The sequence below is a fragment of the Carcharodon carcharias genome, chromosome 9 (genome assembly GCF_017639515.1).
Source record: "Carcharodon carcharias isolate sCarCar2 chromosome 9, sCarCar2.pri, whole genome shotgun sequence".
NCBI lineage: Eukaryota > Metazoa > Chordata > Chondrichthyes > Lamniformes > Lamnidae > Carcharodon > Carcharodon carcharias.
Window position 1 is genome coordinate 26,743,165 of NC_054475.1, and position 19,396 is coordinate 26,762,560.

At 38.5% G+C, this 19,396-nt stretch overlaps 1 protein-coding gene across 1 annotated transcript in view; it reads left to right on the forward strand.

Moving 5' to 3' along the window:
- LOC121282394 (cadherin EGF LAG seven-pass G-type receptor 2-like) overlaps positions 1 to 18,548 on the forward strand; it is a 324,339-nt gene extending 305,791 nt beyond the window's left edge. Inside the window, exons 28-35 of the mRNA XM_041196114.1 lie at positions 997 to 1,123; positions 3,998 to 4,120; positions 6,890 to 7,020; positions 8,775 to 8,875; positions 11,674 to 11,844; positions 12,948 to 13,184; positions 15,070 to 15,319; positions 16,979 to 18,548. Coding sequence (XP_041052048.1) covers positions 997 to 1,123; positions 3,998 to 4,120; positions 6,890 to 7,020; positions 8,775 to 8,875; positions 11,674 to 11,844; positions 12,948 to 13,184; positions 15,070 to 15,319; positions 16,979 to 17,003 — 1,165 coding nt within the window. The 3' untranslated portion in view covers positions 17,004 to 18,548. The remainder of the gene's footprint in view (positions 1 to 996; positions 1,124 to 3,997; positions 4,121 to 6,889; positions 7,021 to 8,774; positions 8,876 to 11,673; positions 11,845 to 12,947; positions 13,185 to 15,069; positions 15,320 to 16,978) is intronic.
- The last annotated feature ends 848 nt before the right edge of the window (positions 18,549 to 19,396 follow it).

Here is a 19,396-nt window from a genome sequence, read left to right on the forward strand (position 1 = left end):
TACCAAAGTTGCTGTGGAACATTAGAACCTATAGGAATATTTTCTCAAATGTGCTTTATCAGTATATGATTTTAAAATTCTCATCCTTGTTTGTAAATCCCTCCATAACTGGTGCTCCTCCCTATCTTTGTAAATCCTTGCTGTCCCACAATCCTCTGAAATATCTGCGCTCCTCTAATTTTGGCCTCTTTAGTACCCTCGATTTGTAATTTCTCCACCATTGACAGTAAGGCTTCGGTTTCCTTATTCGATAGAGTTTAGAAGGATGAGGGGGGGATCTGATTGAAACTTACAGAATACTGAAAGGCCTGGAAAGAGTGGACGTAGGGAAGCTGTTTCCATTAGTAGGAGAGACTAGGACCCGAGGGCTCGGCCTCAGAGTAAAGGGAAGTCCTTTTAGAATGGAGATGAGGAGAAACTTCTTTAGCCAGAGAGTGGTGAATCTATGGAATTCATTGCCACAGAAGGCTGTGGAGGCCACGTCATTGAGTATATTTAAGAGCGAGATAGATAGGTTCTTGATTGGTAAGGGGATCAAAGGTTACAGGGAGAAGGTGGGAGAATGGGGTTGAGAAACTTATCAGCCACGATTGAATGGCGAAGCAGACCTGATGGGCCGAATGGCCTAATTTCTGCTCCTATGTCTTATGTCTTATAGCCTAAATTCTGGAATTCCCTCCCTAACCTTCTCCACCTCTCTACTTCATTGTCCTCCTTTATGATACTCCTTAAAACCTACCTCTTTGACCAAGTGTTTAGTCATCTGATTTAACATCTCATTACATGGCTCAATGTCATATTTTGTTTTAAAATGCAGCATTTTGGGAGGTTATTGTTACATTAAAGGTGCTATATAAATAAAAGTTGTTATATATTTTATTGTATATGTTATATGTTATTGGGGTACTGCATTTGTTCCCGAGAATAACATTTATAAGGCAGATGCACTGTTGGTGTCCCGTGTCAATAGAATGATTGTAATTTTTGTTTTACTAGATCTGGATTGCGTACTGCATTTCTGGTGCTGCTGCTTGTCAGCACCACTTGGCTTTTGGCCTTGCTGGCTGTGAACAGTGACAGCATTATTTTCCACTACCTCTTCGCTGGTTTTAATTGTCTTCAGGTAAAGTCCTCATTCTTTCATCCTTAACCCAGGCCTGTAGTAATGGTCTTGAAATCCAGATTGTGTTTTGTTTTCCTCCTACATTGGACGTTTTCTTGATTTTGGCTGTTAATCAGCCCTAGTCAGTCCCTTCGATGGTCTTAGCCAACCATACCTGTTTGCAAGCAGACATATTTTGGAACATAGAACAAGAATAGACCATTTAGTCCCTCCAATTTGTTCCATCATTCAATGAGATTATAACTGATCTATAACCTAACTCCATACACCTGCCTTTGCCCCATATCCCTTAATACCTTTGGCTAGCAAATATCTATCAATCTCAGTTTTAAAATTAACAATTGATCTAGAATCAGTTGCCGTTTGCAGAAGTGAAGTCCAGACTTTTGCCTCCCGTTGTGTGAAGAAGTGTTTCTTAATTTCTTTCCTAAAAGATCTGGCTCTGATTTTTAGACTATGCCCCCTCACCCTAGATTTTCCAACTAGATGAAATAGTTTCTCCTAAACTACCCTATCTGTTCCCCTTAATATTGAAAAAAAAAATCAATCAAATCATTCTTTAAATTCCAACTTGCAGGAAATACCACACTGGTTTGTATAATCTCTCCTTGTAACTTAACCCTTGGAGTCCAGGTGTCCATCCACTAAACCTATTCTGCACTCATCCAAGACCGATTTATGCTTCCAGAGGTCGGATGCCTGGAATTTCTCTCAGTACTCTACGTGGCTAACCAGGTCTTTGTATAACTAAGGCATGACTTCTATCTCCTTGTGTGCTATTCCTCCAGATATAAAGGCCAGCAATCCACTGGTCTTTTTGATTATTTTCTGTACCAGTTCGTAACACTTTAATAATCTGTGTACCTGAACCCCCAAAGCTCTTTGGACATACACTTTTTCTAGTAATTCACTATTTGGAAAGCACCCTGCTCTATTCTTTCAAAGTTCACAGTGGATGACTTTACATTTGCCTACATTGAAATCCATTTGCCACTGTTTTCACAGTAATTTTACTTTACCATCTGCACTGTTTACAATACTGCCTATCTTTGTATCATTGGCAAATTTGGATAATGTGGCTTTCTATCTCATCACCTAGGTCATTAATGAGTATACTGAATAGTTGTGGCCCCAGCACAGGTTCTTGTGGGACACTACTAGTCACATCTTGCCAATTAGAATACCTGTACATTATCTCTAGTCTGTCTCCTTCCACTTCACCAATTTCCTAACCAGGTCAATAATTTGTCTTCAATTCCATTAGCTTCAGCTTTTGCTAACAGTCTCTTATGAGGGACTTTATCAAATGCCTTCTGGAAATCCATGTAAGTAACATGCATAGACATTCCTTGTCCACTACTTTAGTCAACCTCTTCAAAAATGTCAATCAAGTTCATCAGTCTTGAACTACTCTTTACAAATCCATGCCGGATCTCTCTGATCAGCTGAAAATTTTCAAGGCATTTAGCAATTTACCGACAACAGATGTTAAGCTATCTAGTCCCTAATTCCCTGGTTTTCCTCTCACCTTTCTTAAATAGAGGGATGTCATGCAACAGTTTCCAATCTAAAGGAACAATTTTGAAATGAGTAAACCATGTTATAGTTATATGTATAACTATATGTATTACATATGTCATATGTAATATTCTGACCTACTTCCTTTAAATCCTGGGGTGAAAACCACCTGGTCCTGTGGATTTGTCGCTCTTTAGTACCATTTAGTTCTCTATTACAGTTAGAAAGATAATGTTAATTTTGTTGAATCCCTGATTCAGAAATAGCTTCCTTGGGATGTCTGATCTCTTCCCCTACTTTAAATGTTGATGCAAAGTGATTAATCAGCATATCTGCCATTTCCTTATTATCATTGACAACATTGATAACAAACAATCTATGTGGAGCTGGATTCAAGCAAGTTAAGAATTGGAAGTTTACATTAACATATCTTACTTAGTGTTCTGAATTTAGAGCCTAGTTGTCATCACAGTCAAGGTTAGCAAAGCTCCACATGTATCCTTAAATTATATATACCTGTATACATGTATGCATAATGAACATTATTGAAGCAGAAAGATCATGGAAAGCAATGTTTTTACTATTTTTAACATGTTCTGCTAGTGCTCCACGTACCTATTTTGTTCATGGTATCTTTTATGATATATACTTTTAATAGTATTCTTAAAATTATTCTTGTATTAGTTAATTGTAAAAAAGGGAGATTCATACTTTCATCCGTATATTGAGCATAGAGTTATATGCCGCATCATCTTAACCTGACCAGGACAAGCATTTCACACACTGTGTCTTGGGTACTGTTTCACTGTGCTACAGTGAGGACAAGCAGCTGAATCAGTCACAGGTGGGAAGCTCTAATAATTTGACTGGAGAATTTTAGGTGGGTACAGAGGCAGATTTTCAGCTGCTTCTGTAAAGTCATAGTTCCCCCACAGCTAGTTTAACCTGTTAACAAATTTTGTTGGCTTCTTTTATTGCATCTGTGTATGTGTACTTTATTTTGAACACCATCAAATTAAGTATTTTGTTTCTTCTAAACTCTACTACAGTTGCTACTAAAGTTTATGTCCAAAAGTATATTTGTTGTTTACTGAGCCATGTTACTGAGGAGTGATGCTGAAAGTGTAAGTTAATGTTCTATGAACTTTGAGCAATTGTAAATAGCTCTAATTCATTTTTCATTCATGAAAATAGGTTTGACAGAAACTAAAGGAGTAAACTAGTTGTATAACTAGTGTCAATAAGGGCAAAGGGTGGTAATTTGCCAGAATAATTGAGTTTGCTATAAAAAAAACTGTAGTGTTTTATTGTGGAAACCAGCTTGTTGGTTTGTACTAATACCTTTCTCGCTTATAGGGTCCATTCATCTTCATCTTCCGCTGCATCCTTAACGAGGAAGTAAGAAAAGCCTTTAAGTATGCTTTCAGTAAGAAGCACACAGATGATATTGTGGGCACAACGAAATCAACACTGGCATCAGTTAGTAGCTCTCTTTTCTTCTTCTTTGCGTATTCAATCCCTACTACCAGCTGAAAATAGTCCAATGGAACCATAATCTAATAATATTTTATTTCCCCACAAATAGTGTTCTTCCCAGAATTGTATGTTGCAAATGTGACCTTTATAAGATTGTTATGTTTTGGACTGGCTCTTTAATTTAGAGTAAAATGGAGGAATGAAGGGGTTCATATGACTTGTTCTGAATTGTACTCAACAACAAACTTGGGTGGCTTAGTAATTAAAGGTTAAAGGTGGGCCCAGGTTGTTTTACTGGGGAAAAGGTGCAAGATGTTCACACCTGCAAACAATGGCAAGAACATCTGTGTTGACTATGGTAGATTATTAGTCTCCAAATGATAGGGAGATGTTAAGAATTTTAGGTTTTGTAAACAGTTATACTTTAAACTGTCTATTTAATTCCAAGATAGAATGGAGTTGGAGGTCTGGAGGATAGCTAATTACGATTTCTACCTAGATACAAGGTCCATGTGATTCATATCACCATGGAGATGGGAGGAGTCCATAGCAAGCCATTGTAGTATCTGCTTACAGGATTTTCTAAGATATTGCTGAACCTGACAGAGACAGGTCAGTTTCAAGAATCTGAAAGAGCAGAGATTCAGAGGCATCCAGTCCTGCACCTGAAGCAGAGAAAATATCTTTACTATTCACCACAGAGAAGGTGGGTGGGAGCTCGTGCTCAGATTGAAAATATCAAGCCTGTGCAGATTTAAATGAGACTGGAAGATTTGCTAGGCTAGCTTTGGCTAGAGGGAAGAATCCCCTCATCGTGAAAGTCCTGAGATTGGAAGTTACCCAGCTGGAAAAGGAAAAAGGAAGCAGGCTTTTAGGCGTGGAAAATAACTTTGGATCGGTTCCAGGAGAATAAGTATCTACTTAAAGGACAGTTAAAGTATACCATGGGGGGGGATTTTTGATTATTTTAAAAGTTAATTGGAGGAAACTTTCCTGTAGTCTAGAATTTAAGTTTCCTACAAAAATAGTGTTTGGTTGATGATTTTAGTTTGTTCGTTACAGTAAAAGTCTGAAAGCTTGAAATCTTGTTGTGTGATCCTTCCAGTCAGTCACTGGAAATTCGGATATCTTTTTACAAGTTATTGGTCTCTACAGGAATTGTAACATATTATAACATTATTATGTTGATAATGAATAAAAGGCTGTAACAAGTTTAATGGGTTCTAGTGACCCCCTAGGTGGTAGAATGAAATTTTAATAGTTTGTGCAGTTGTTGATAACCTGAGGGAGCACTGAAGACTCAAAAACACATCCATCAAATTTTCATCTTTTTAAGATATAAGAGTTTAACACATTTTTCACATTGAAATTTCTGTTGAAATTTGTATACTGCTAAATCATGTTTTTTTTCTGTTACTTTTGCCATTTAATATCAAAGAGGCTGTAAATGATGTGACATTCTCTTAGGTATTTTTACCTTTTCTGAAAATCACAAACTTTGGAGGCTAATGGACCATGCTTGTACATTGACTATTCTCTATATAAAAGGTTGGCCTGATTCTTCCAGCCTCCGGATCATTGGAGATCGGACGTATGACTGAGATGCACATTGGGACCCTGTGGAAGTCCTGATGCACTGACCTATGTGGGAATTGCTCGGGAAGTTTCAACTTCCGATGGGCAATTCCCCTGTTCCCCAGGATGCTCTGCAAATGTCTCCAACTCTGAGTTAGAGTCAGAGACTTGGGGCTATCCTGATGTATTTGCCTGGATATTTACCAGGAAAAGTTAGATAGATTAAAACCTAGCCTAACTCCTGGTTAACTATAGAACTGACCACCTCCCCACCATCACTAACCCCCTCACTATCCCCCCCAATCCAACTACCACCTCATCCCACTGCCACCCCACCTCCCTGCCACCCTACCCACCTCACCCAACTGCTGCCCTATCCACCTGCCACCTCATCTATTTATCCCCATTTAATCACCTCACCTACTCTACGCACCCACCTACCCGCTTATCTACCCACCCTACCCATTCACTCATTCATCCATTTACTAGCATTTAAACTGGACCTTTAAACTTATCATACAGCAGCTAGTGCCGTAAAAAGGGGGATGAACTGTCTTCCCACTGACTCTACTCTGCTGAGATAGAGTTCTTTGAGGGATGCTGCACTCTGCATTTCTGGGAAAACCAGACTCGGATGGTCCCGGGAGAAAGGCGGAGCAGCGTCGAGTTGGGGGAATGTTCGAGTGGAGCAGTAATCCAACGATGATTGTCGCTTCTTGGAAGATCAATGCCATTATGTTTTTGATTTTTTTAAAGAAGAAAATACTTCATTTGAACAATGATTTTATTTAATAGTTAAACGTTCAATCTTTAAAAGTGTGACACTATGCACTGTTTTAGTAGGATGGATTCATATGGGGAAATAATGTGGTATGAATAAATCTTATGAAAACATTACTGGAGGTGAAAATATATCATGATGGAGCACGGACTGCAAAGATATTCAAGCAAGGAATAGAAACATATCTTAACAATTTCTGTCTAAACATCTGGAATACACAATAGCTGTGTTTGTTGGCTTTGAAAAGTTGATCGAAATGACATTTTCTTTTAACAGAACAAAGACTCAGTAGTGGAAAAGACAAAGATATGGTTCTCCATAAGTGAGATGCTCTTCTCAATATTTTCACTGTTGCATGAAATAGTTGATTTGAAGAAACAAAATAATCTTAATTGCTTCATGCCTTTTGTTTCAAGCAGTCATTATGTAATAACACATACATTGACGGTCGTGTGTATCGCTCAGCCTTTGGAGATTCGACTGGGTCAGTAAGCAGTGCTTCAAGGTCAGGGAAAAGCCACAACAGCTACATTGCATTTGTTCTCAGGTAATATGACCTGCTAGGAGCACTCTGACTAATTTAGTCACTAATGATATAGCCATTTGAAAGACTGTTCTGACATGACATTTTGTTTTCATTTCTAAAATGTGTTCCCAGTCATGCCTGAATTCCCATTGACACAATTCACCTTGTTTTCCAACGGACATTTAAATAGCTTTTAATTTCAAAATAGTTTTGAAATCCTGTAGTTTGTGAGAAAAGATGGCAACCAAAGCCTTACCTCGAATGTGTTGGCAGACAGGTATTTTAAAACCAAGGTAAAAGCAATGTTATGGTTTGGGCTCAAACAGGTCAAGAAGAACAAAGAGGGACAGTTGTCACTGTCATAGTAACATATGATATCATTGTAACTTGGATAAGGCCGGCTCAGTATTGTAGCAGGAAACATGAGATATTCAAACATGGAGTTCCGGAAAAGACGGGCAAGGATTTGGGCGGTGAAAGCATGTTCAAAGACTTTGGAGAGCAAAGGGGAGGTTGCTTGCAATGAAGGAGAGGCAAAGCTGGGTGTTTTGAGGAGGGAATTGATGACAGTAGATTTTCACCAAAATAATATTCTTTTGAAGGGAAGTGATACCTATTCAACAATTAATAGAATAATAGCTAGGCCCATGTTGCTCCCACAGAGCCTGCTACTCCCTTATACCTAGACTTTGGTGCACAGGGCACAATTTCAAAATTTGCAGTTGATACGAAACTTGGAAGCATTGTGAACTATAAGGAGGACAGTGCAGAACTTCAAAGGCACATAGACAAGTCGGTGGAATGGGTGGACAAGTGGCAGATGAAATTCAATCCAGAGAAGAGTGAAGTGATTCATTTTGGTAGAAACAAAGTGGAGAGGCAATATAAAATAAAGGGCGCAATTCTAAAGTGGGTGCAGGAGCACAGGTACCTGGGTGTATATGTGCTCAAGTCATTGAAGATGGCAGGACAGGCTGAGAACATGATTAATAAAGTTATTCTAGGCATCTAAGCGGTATGTTAAACCTATATAAAATACTGATTTGGCCTCAGCTGGAGTATTGCACCCGGGAATTGCCAGTTCTGGGCACCACACTTCAGGAAAGATGTGAAGTCATTAGAGAGAGCATGGAAAAGATTCACAAGAATGGTTTCAGGGATGAGGAACTTCAATTGCATAGACTGGAGAAGTTGGGACTATTTTCCTTGGAGAAGAGAGGGTTGAGAGAAGATTCGATAGAGGTATTCAAAATCAAGAGGAGTTTGGACAGAGTAGATAGGGAAAAGCTGTTCCCACTGGTGGAAGGATCAAGAACAAGAGGTCACAGATTGGAGGTAATTGGCAAAAGAAGCAATGGAGATATGAGGAGAAACTTTCTCATGCAGTGAGTGGTTAAGATCTGGAATGCGCTGCCTGAGAATGTGGTGGAGGTAGGTTCAAACGAAGCATTCAAGTGAGAATTGGACTGTTACCTGAAAAGGATGAATGTGGAGAAGGCAGGGGAATGGCATTAGGGGCATTGGTCATTTGGAGACCTGGCACAGACAGTAGGCAGAATGGTCTCCTCTGCTATAACAATTCTGTGATTCTTATTCCTGAGTGAATATCAAAGTAAAGTTTGTCATACAAACATGCCATTCATATCAGGATGGATGGAAGCTTTGTTCAATTCTGCAATCTTGCCTATATTTCATCGTTGAATTCGTGACCCTAAATGTATGTGCATGTATTAGCATCACTGGCTCCACTGTTGACGAAAAATTATTCTCTTTAGGGAAGAAGCTGCTTTGAATAACAGTACCTCGAGTCAAGCCCATGTTGCCCTCACTGACCATGCCACTTCCTTATTCCATGAGATTAAGGCAAACCCAGATGGTAAGAAGGCATACAGTGGTATTGTGCATCCTTCACTCATCAATTCAATTGCATTATCTTACATCTCAGATCAAAAGCCTCTTGAAGATGTGCAAGCCCAAAGTTAATCATTTAATAACAGTTTCTCAGCCACATTTAATTAAAATGGATCAAAGCATTAAACCACTTAAAACCCAGTTATAGTAAATATCAACTATCATGGCCTGGCCATTCTTTAGAAATCAGTTATTCTTTGAATTGCTGTAAAATAGGTCCTTTGTGGTACTGGATCCCAGAGCATTTTTTTCAAAGTCTCTGATAATGTTAGGGGAAAGGTCATGTTATAAGTCATGCAAGTTATTTTATTGTTTAGCACGAGGAATTGTGCTATGGTACCTCAATGCTGATATGGCTGTAAATTTTGACAGCAATTTGCCTTGAAAAGCTGATGGAAGAGAATTATTTAAGGGTGTAAAAGAGATTAGCATCCTTCCTGATTCTGGATAGTTAATAAAGGATAGAATTGCTTAAAATATCTTTATTAACTGAGAAGTGGCCTTCAAGGAATCTTTGGCTTGCATTCCACTATTAGGATCAGTGCAAAGGATGTACTAGTAAATTCTAACACCCTGAGGAAATTAGTGGATATATATTCCGGTGGGATTCTCCTGTTGAATAATAATATGAAAATTAGGAGCAGGAGTAGACCACTCGGCCCCTCGAGACTGCTCCATCACTCAATAAGATCATGACTGATCTGAATGTAATCTCAAGCCCACATTCCTGCGTACCCCGATAACCTTTCACCCCCATGTTCATCAAGAATCTATCTAGCTGTGCCTTAAAGATATTCAAAGACTCTGCTTCCACTGCCTTTTGTGGAAGAGTTCCAAAGACTCACGACTAGCTGAGAGAAAAAATGAATGACCCCTTATTTTTAAACAGTGACCCCGAGTTCTAGATTCTTCCACAAGAAGAAACAACCTCTCCATATCCACTCTGTCAAGATCCCTCAGGATCTTAAAGGTTTCAATTAAGTCACCTCTTACCCTTCTAAATTCCAGTGGATACAAGCCTAACTAGTCCCACCTTTCATCATAAGATAACTTACCCATTCCTGATACTGGTCTAGTTAATCTTCTCTGAACTGCCTCTAACACTTCTACATCTTTCTTTAAATAAGGAGACCAGTATTGTACACAATACTGTAGATGTGGTTTCACCAGTGCCCTGTACAACTGAAGCATAACCTCCCTACTTTTGTAATCAATTCCCTTCACAAGTGATAATATTCTATTAGCTTTCCTAATGAATATATTTGGCTAAATTCTCCCGTAATCATTAATGTTACTAATGAAGATGTCCATTTACTGAGCAATGTACCTTAGTCGACTATGCTGTATGTGGCTGATTAGGTACTGTTTGTGAGCAGATATTATGGGGAGGATTTTCCCCTCGTCTAGTGGGTGTGGCGGGTGGGCCTGGGAGCGGCCGCGCAACAGTCCGCTGCTCGTGATAGGGCTCCGACCACGGTTTCACACTGGCTGGACAATTAACGGCCAGCCAGTGTGAAACGCGCGCTGATAATCTCAGTGCTGCCTGGGTGCGGGCAGGAGGACCGCGAGCCCTGAAACGTGTGCATGCACGGGGGTGCGCTCAGTGAAAGCTCCCTGAAGGCACAGAACCACCTCAGGGAGCTGAAGATTTTAAATATGAGAAACAAAAATTTTAAAAAGCAGGAAAACATGTCCCCAAATGTGGCTCAGTCACATGAACAGGGACGTGTGAAATATAAGTTAAAAATATATTTTTTTAGTCACTATTCGAAACCTCATCCCGCCCATGGACGAGGTTTCATTATAAAAGCAAAGGCCACCTGGCCTATTCGCCAACTGGACAGTTGGACGGGCAGTAAAAAATTCAATTTAGTTAATTGATTTAAGGGCCTGAATTCATCACGCACTATTTCACTCCCATTCAGGGTATGCGCCCGTCCGTGGGACGAAAACCTCTGCCCTATGTGATATAACTGATATATCAGAAAGTTGAATACAATGACACGCGCCCATGAGAATTGGTGGAATGTATGGAATACTCTTCACTCATGCTGTCAGTGAAATGGAACTTCAAATCAGTACATGTTTTACATAAAATTTCTGTTATCACATTGCCTACAACCAGTAGCAAGTATTGATTGAGACACAGAAATCTCCGTTCATAACATTTAAGGGCTGAATCTTCAGCTCGGTGAGCGGGCGTGGGGCCCGCTCGCTGAGGCGTAAAATTATGCGAGGTGACGTTGGGTGTGCCAATGTCACCGCGCATCATTTAGATTTTCAGTTCGGCAGGTGCGCACCAGAGTCTGCTGCATGCGCGCCGAACTGTCAAAGGCCTGTTAAGGCCATTAGTGAACTAATTAACACTATTGATAAAGCTGCCTGGCCAATCTTAAGGGAAGTGGTTTCATGAAAGGTTTATAAATTAAATAAATTTTTCATCAAAGTTCATCGACATGTCCCATTTCATGTGACACTGTCACATGAGGGGACATGTCTTAAATTTTTATTCCTTTATTAAAATTTTTAGAACTTAAAACTTATCTCCCTGAGGCACCTCTGTGCCTCGGAGATTTCTGCGCACTTTCGCACGCATGTGGGTCTGCGCCAGCCCGTGCTTACCCCCGTACAACCCCCCTAACGGGGGGAAAGTTCTCTCCTAAGAGATTGTTATAATTCTGTAGTACAGCCCTCCCCTTAAGCGTGATCCTTGAATTTGCTCCAGAACAAATGACAGCCAATACATTGTTTATTCCTTTACAGAACACGATTCAGACTCCGACAGTGATTTGTCTCTGGAAGATGACCAAAGTGGATCTTATGCCTCCACTCATTCTTCAGATAGTGAAGAAGATGATTATCAAGGAGAGCCAGGTTGGGAGAAAATTATATCCCCAAATAATGAAAAACATCCTAACCACAGTACTCCAAAAGGTATCTATAAAGCTACTCAGATTTCTTTATTACATCTATGTTGGTACATGATACCAGCACTAAACCCAGTGAATTTAAGTAGAGTCAAGAATCAGCTATGAAAATCTTATGAGTATTGCCCTATGTGTGTCATTTTATGCTTCTATTCATGACTTAGTTTTGTTAACTGTACAGAAATTAAGTTATTAATAAGTGTAAACATTGACTGTTGTCTTATCTCAGAGCTTGACTAGTTTCTTAAGACTAGTTTAATGTATTAAAATCACACCTTGATATATTATTTTTAATAACATTTGCTTTAACATTATTGATGAGGATTTTATTGCGTTTTTAAGGGTGGTGTTAATAGGGGGAGGCGGTGGAATAATGGTATTGTCACTGGACTAGTAATCCAGAGACCCAGGGTAATGCTCTGGGGACGCGGGTTTGAATTCCACCAGGGCAGATGGTGAAATCTGAATTCAATAAAAACCTGGAATTAAAAGTCCGATGATGACCATTGCTGATTATTATAAAAACCCATGTGGTTCACGAGTGTCCTTTAGGGAAGGAAATCTGCTCTCCTTACCTGGTCTGGCCGACATGTGACTCCAGACCACAGCTTTGTGGCTGACTCTTAAATGCCCTCTGAACACGGGCAATTTAGGATGGGCAACGAACGCTGGCCTAGCCAGTGATGCCCCAATCCCCTGAATGAATAGATGAAAAAAAACTGTTAGTAGGTCCTTATATACAAAGGATGTGACCTCAGTCATGGTATTTATACCAATAGTGCACCAGTTTATCAATGGATTACTTTTGTTGATACAAACTGATCCATGGAACTGGGTTTCACATTGCTCCTGTCAATCTGAAGTCCAACTCTGATTGAAAAATGATGAAAATACCAATTAAGTTACAAAGCCCAACTACTCCAACATAGAAACACTTTAATCAATGTAAACATTTGGAAATGTTCTGTGAAATGTCCAGAAATGAATGAGCAACCTTGTGTCATTACTCTCTTCATGGCAACTGCATGTATTTAGGTGTATGCCCAGATCTGTAGAGAAAAAGCAGCAGTCTGTCATTTTTTTAAAAACAAATTTCGATTGATTTTCTAGTGGACAACATAACTGCGCACGTGAAACCTTATTGGCCAGGGGAGTTTATGACAACAGCAAGTGAGAGTGAAAGCCATGGTGGGTCAGAGAATTTGAAAGTCGAAACTGTGGCAAACATTGAACTTCACCGAGAAAAACTTAACCATTTGGATGAAAAACCAAAGGAGAATGGAGACAGTCTGTACAAAGAAAATACATTAACATCATTTCCTAACCCTAATGCACAGCCTCAGAAAGGTAATTGTTGTTCGAAATCAAATCTTCCTGTCCCACCCGTGCAAGATTTGGTTATTCAACATTTTTTTCCAATCAAGAGAGCTAGGTTTGTTTATGGAGCTATTGACCCATTTTTTGTGGATGGTGGTGAAGGAATGGTGCCTGTTGTTCACTACAGAATTTTAAGCAAAGACTTGCTAACGTCAGATGCCTAATCCAGTGCCGCTTCCTCCTCATGGCAAATTTGAGTAGGGCAAACAACAACAAGGCACTTCAAACAATCAGATTGAAGAATCCTCACTGAGATACACAGAGTGTAAACTAGGATGTATAAACCAGGAAGTAGAGATTAGATTTAAATCACGTATGCCGGGATTTTCTGGTTGTGCCAGCGGCGGGCATCATCACAGGCAGGACAGGAAAATTTGGAGAGCAGCCAAAAGTCAATTGCATTTTTGCCACTCTCCAAATTTTCTCATCCCACCAACGATGATGCCCGCCACTGGCGGGACCAGATAATCCTGCCAGTACAGAAAGTACAATAAAAGAGAGGAAATGAAAAATAGAATTGAGAAAGATCAAAGATAAAAGATAAAAAAAAAATTTTTAAAACCTCTGATGAAATTCTTAAGAAATGGGACTCCACATTCGTAAATATGTAATTTTCAGGGCCAGAGACATTAATTATCAGTGGTTATAACTGATCACACCATTAAAAATTCCCGATACCTGAATGCACCAGTCCTAACTTTTTGCTTAGTGGCTAAGTACAGCCAGTTCGCACCCTTACATGTATTTCAATACTAAGTTTATTGGCAAGGTACAGTTCTCGTAGAACCTGCAGAGGAGCAAGGTAACTTGGACTGTAAGTTTCAAATTTCCTTGTTTAACTGCTCAAGTGCATACCCCAAAATTGTTGCCTGACTTGCTCCATAATAACAATGAACACTGTTAGCCTCATCATTATCCTCAACACAAAATCTGGGCCAATAATTTATGGGACAGTACCTTTTGCTCTTGGTTTTCTCTGTCCCATTCAATAACCAGCTGATAAGGGAACTCTGTCTCATCTGAATGACTGTCTGATCTCTCCAGTGTCCTCCACCAATACATTGAAGTTGCTCTCCAAGGTAGGACAAAGTAGGGATCAGCAGTTTGCCCTGTGGAAAATCACAGCTGTGTTTGCCACCCTACAGGTCTGCCACAGCATATTTGAATACCAACATGCTGCGTAACTTTACTATATATGAATGTTATTCTTTTGATGTTTAAAAGCCCTTCAATTTCCAATAATGAGACTGAAAATGTAACCAATAAAGATACATTTATTTGCCCTTATGAGCAATTTTCTCTTAATCCTTAGGAAAAATTTATATTGTATTGTTATTTGTGATGATTGCTTTATTTGTTCTTGTTCATAGACTTTTCTCACAGAAGTTCATTTGCTGATCCATTGTAACTCAAAGAAATGTCCTATTGTCCAGAAACATGGTCGCATTTTATTCTTTTATGTTGAGGATAATGATGAGGCTAATGATGGGATGTGGGTGTTGCTGGCAAGACCAGCATTTGTTGCCCATCCTTATTCCCTTTGGTTATCATATTCTGTTATTGTCTTTTGCAGTATGATGGACAAATTAGGGCCAAACTGAAGGGCAGTCCTTACTTCTGACATACATTTTGGCTGTGACCTTTAACAATGCTTTTAATCTGTCTTGGGTGGGATGAGTGACAATATTACAATTCACACTGACATTTTGTGTTCTCAGTTCCAAAAATGGTTCATCATTAATCTGCCATGTTTTGGTCACTTGTATTATACAAGTATATGTGGTAATGCATGAAGAATAGAATGTTGCTTTCAATAAGTTGTGAAATGTTTTCATCTTCCTTTTGAAATTTACAGGAATTCTGAAAAATAAAGCATTACCACTATTCTCAGAGAAGAACAGCATCAATCGAATTCATAATGAACTTTCCAATCATAAACCTGCCACTGTCTCCTCACGAGCATCTTCAGTGGGATCCAGTGAAGGAAGTCGGTCAGGAGGTGTAACAAAACTGAGGCAAACAACAGGGGAGCAGATGAATGGAGTAATGCCCATACCCATGAGCATTAAAACGGGCACAGTGGATGAAGATTCATCAGGCTCCGAGTGAGTATCTCTTTTATATGTCCCTCAAAGCTATCTAACAAAGATACAGCACAGAAGGCAATTTGACCAAATCGCTGAAGTAAAAAAATCATTACACATTACTTAAACCTTAATGTGGAAGTAATTACTTTAATTTGTACAGTTTCTACTAGAGCTGGGATCCAGCTGTTGTTATCCAAATGTTTTATCAATATTTCTGACCTAAAGGAGCATAATGGTATAAAATATTTAAAACCCAGGGACAATTACATCAGCAATTTATATTGCAAGCAAATACTAGTCTTAAAATGACTGTTTTAGAAGAGGCCTGTTGAATATAAATGAGTGAAATACCTCTGTGATAATACCAGAGTCAAGAATTTCAACCAAGCATTTATAAACATTATTCCACTGTGTAATTTCAGGAACAATTTTTGGAAAACATTCTCTTTATATAGTTCTCACCTGGAATCATCTTCTGACTTTATATAATTCAGCTTATTCTCAATGGCTTTATATATATAAATAATATATTTTAGTAATGGTACAGGTCAAGAGTTCAAAGGTTGCAAAGGGATGAAGATACGATTACCTTATTTTGACAATGAAAGCTCTTTAGTGACATCTTGCACTAGATGCCCATTACTATGAAATTATGTTTTTGATGTCACAATGTTTGGCATGTTATGAAGATCCAGTTAGTGTCTTATTAGTTAACTTCTCAATGGCACAACATGTGCATAAAAATTAAGGTTATTGAACACAAAGTATCTGCAGAAACCATGAGGTAGATTTTCAACTTGCCACCAGGGCATTAAACTAGGGCTGTTCCCCTTGGAAAAGCAAAGATTAAGAGGAGATTTAATAGAACTTTTCAAAGTCATGGGGTGTCTGGACAGAGTGAATAGGGACAAACTATCCCCTTTGGCAGAACGGGAGGGTACTGATTTAAGGTGATTGGCAAAAGAAACGACGATGACATGAGGAAAACCTTATTACACAGCGCATGGTTGGGATCTGGAATGCTCTGCCTGAGAGTGCAGTGGAGGAAGATTCAATTGAGCCTTCAAAGATGATTATCTGAAGCTCAAAAATTTGCAGGGCTATGGGACTAGGTGAATTGCTCTTCCAGAGAGCTAACATAGATACAATAAGCCAAATAGTTTGTTTCTGTGCAGTAACCATCCCATGATTCTATAAGCATTTTGGGATTTGCTTGATTTATCTTTGTGGAGCAGAACAAAATTTGGCATAATCTATCCTCAGTAAAGCCCTTGATAACGCAGAAGCCGCAGAGCCTGGCAAAGAAACAGATTCTTCTCAGTCAAAGCTTTCTGTACTTATTGCTCATTATCGTTTTTTTGAAAAAAAAGTGTTGTTTTCAACCTTGAATTTGACAAAAATACTTAAAATATGCTGTGATATAAATTGAAATTAATATATACATCTCTTATTCATGAATTATAAACTAATTTCTATTCCTTTTCTCTCCTCATCAAACTTGCAGATTTCTATTTTTTAATTTTCTCCATTAAAACATTTACACAGTTAATTTGAAACAATATCTCACTGTCAGCCACATACTTCCAACTATAAAATGCACAGTTGATTTCCATCACGCTATTTTCAGCATATAATCATGGTCATGCATTTTTTTCCTTTTGTCCTTTTCATACTCAGTAGCAGTGATGAGACCTCGATATGACTTCTCATGTCAACATAGGACACGATGGATTGCTAAAGCTGCAACGATGTCACTTTGCTTACTTCAGGCAGCTCTGGTAACTTATTGTGCCTTGTCCCAAGGTACAACACTGCACATAAGTGAACTCTCTAATGTGGAAAGGAAAGAAACTGCCATCATCAAAGTGTGTGTCTGGAAGAAGTGACTTGTTACTGTCAGTGCCAAATCATGCTGAGACGCTGTTCTGTTTGCACACAGTGCTGTGGACAAAGTGGGTGCTTGGAGACTAAATTACACAATAAGCAAAACGCACCCAGACATACTTTTTAGCAGTGAGGACAGAACATAGAGCAAATAACATTCAAAGAAGCAAATTAGAGCTTCAGAATTTCATGTTCTCAAACAATGTGCAGAAGAATGGAAGACTTAAAGCTTCAGGGAATTTATTGTAACTACTGTTTATATGATGATTCATGATATGGTTCATAATTATAGCCCTGTGTCCAAAACTCCCCTAGACAATCTCGATCACAAGCTTATTTGATTCTTTGACTGTCCCAGTTTTAGGTTATAAGAGATATACATTATAGGAATCATATCAATTGCCTTACACTAAGGTACAGAATCTGTAACTATGGCCACCTTAAGTTTAAACCTACAGGGTTTTTTTGATGTGTAAAGAAAAACATTTAATTATGTTAAAATTAAGCAAAAGTTTGGCTGCACTCTAGACATGGCTTTTTTGTTTTATCAATCAAATGTTCAATACAGTAGTAATTGATCAAGTATATTTTTACACACACACAATTATTTCAGTACTATTAGGAATTGATGCATGGAGGAGTAAAAACATTACTTGGCCTGCTTTATTTGTTAATGATAGACCTTTATTTACAATCCAAGAATCCAGTTAGGCATTTTTTTAAATGGGTGTTTGGTATTTTTTTTAATGTTACTGAGTTTGTCTTTCGGAAACTACATTTGTCACAGGTTGCGCTCCTCACCATGAGCAGAGCTGAATGCTGCACCTAGAGAAATACAAGCCGGTAAACTTGAACCACATTCACCAAATGTGGGGGAAAGAAAAATGCCTTTAGCCACATGGCCTTCATGCTCCAGCTCTAGTGGAGTTGTCCTCAGACCAATGCCTCCTTAAACATTTTTTTTTTACAAGACAGTTGTTTGTAGATATTTTGATATAATTTGTAAGTTGTCTTGAGAGAAAATGTGTGCTGTACATGCTTTTCTGTTTAAAGTTGGTTAACATAGTCCTTAAAAGAAAAGTGAGTAGGAAATCCAGGATGTTTTATTTAAAGAATGCTGCTCATTTTTTTTCTGTTAATATGATGTTTGTCCATATTGTATAGATTCAATGTTTTGACTGAAAGCAAAGGCTTCCATTATTTTATCTGAAGAAAATTTGGTAATGATTTTTCCATTATTGTCATCACCACAAAAGACCAGAAACTAAATGCTTTCTAACAGTGAATTGTACAGTGAATTCCTTAATGTATATACTGTAGGTTTTTAAATAAATGTAGTTGAAACAGATACAGTGACCTGAAATTGACAGCTGTAAGACAGATTATTTTGCCCAGAATGTTTTCTTCCTTGATTTAGGAAAATGTTAATATTCTAGTACTATTTCTGAGTTGTTAGCTCATTTCATTTTTGGTATTTTTCCAATATGTTCTTAATCATTGTTTTAGAACAGAATGCGTTGCTATTAGATGTACAATTACTAATATTCATTGACAAGCAATCACATCTGCTGTTTTCCTGCAGCTTTAATAGGGAAATAAATATCAGCTCCTCTGCCTCTTAATAAGCACCATGCACCTAATCGCCATGAAATGAGAATCTGGGCAGCACTCTCAGGAGCATAAGAAAGCATAGAACTAGGAAACATCCCTCAGTTCATTTGCTCAGTCCAAAAATATAATTCCTTCATGGAAAGTTACAGGCCAGAAACGACCTAGTGTTCTCAAAATTATGCTCCACAATGCCTGAATATTTTACACTCTTTGTGTAATTCTATTGCGTCCATTCTGATTGGGGGGTGGGGGGGGGGGAGCGCCGGCGGTGGTTAAACTATTATAATAAGCAAGTTGACAACTCTTACTGAGATAGTGGTAAAAACATACTAAACAGTTGAATACAATTATTATAGCTTAATTTCAATTGCATCATTTTGGAAGTGTCTCTACATTAAATATCCCCACCAATGTTTAAACTTACTAGAAGTTGATAAACAAACCACACCCAAAGACTAAGAGGCACCAGCACTAGCCATTGTTTTAATGACATTGAGTATATGAAACAATGTAGCAGAACATTACTTCCATTGAAATTCAACCCATATCAACAACCAGTTCTGCTTTAAGTAATAATGGATATGTATAGTTTTGAAAACT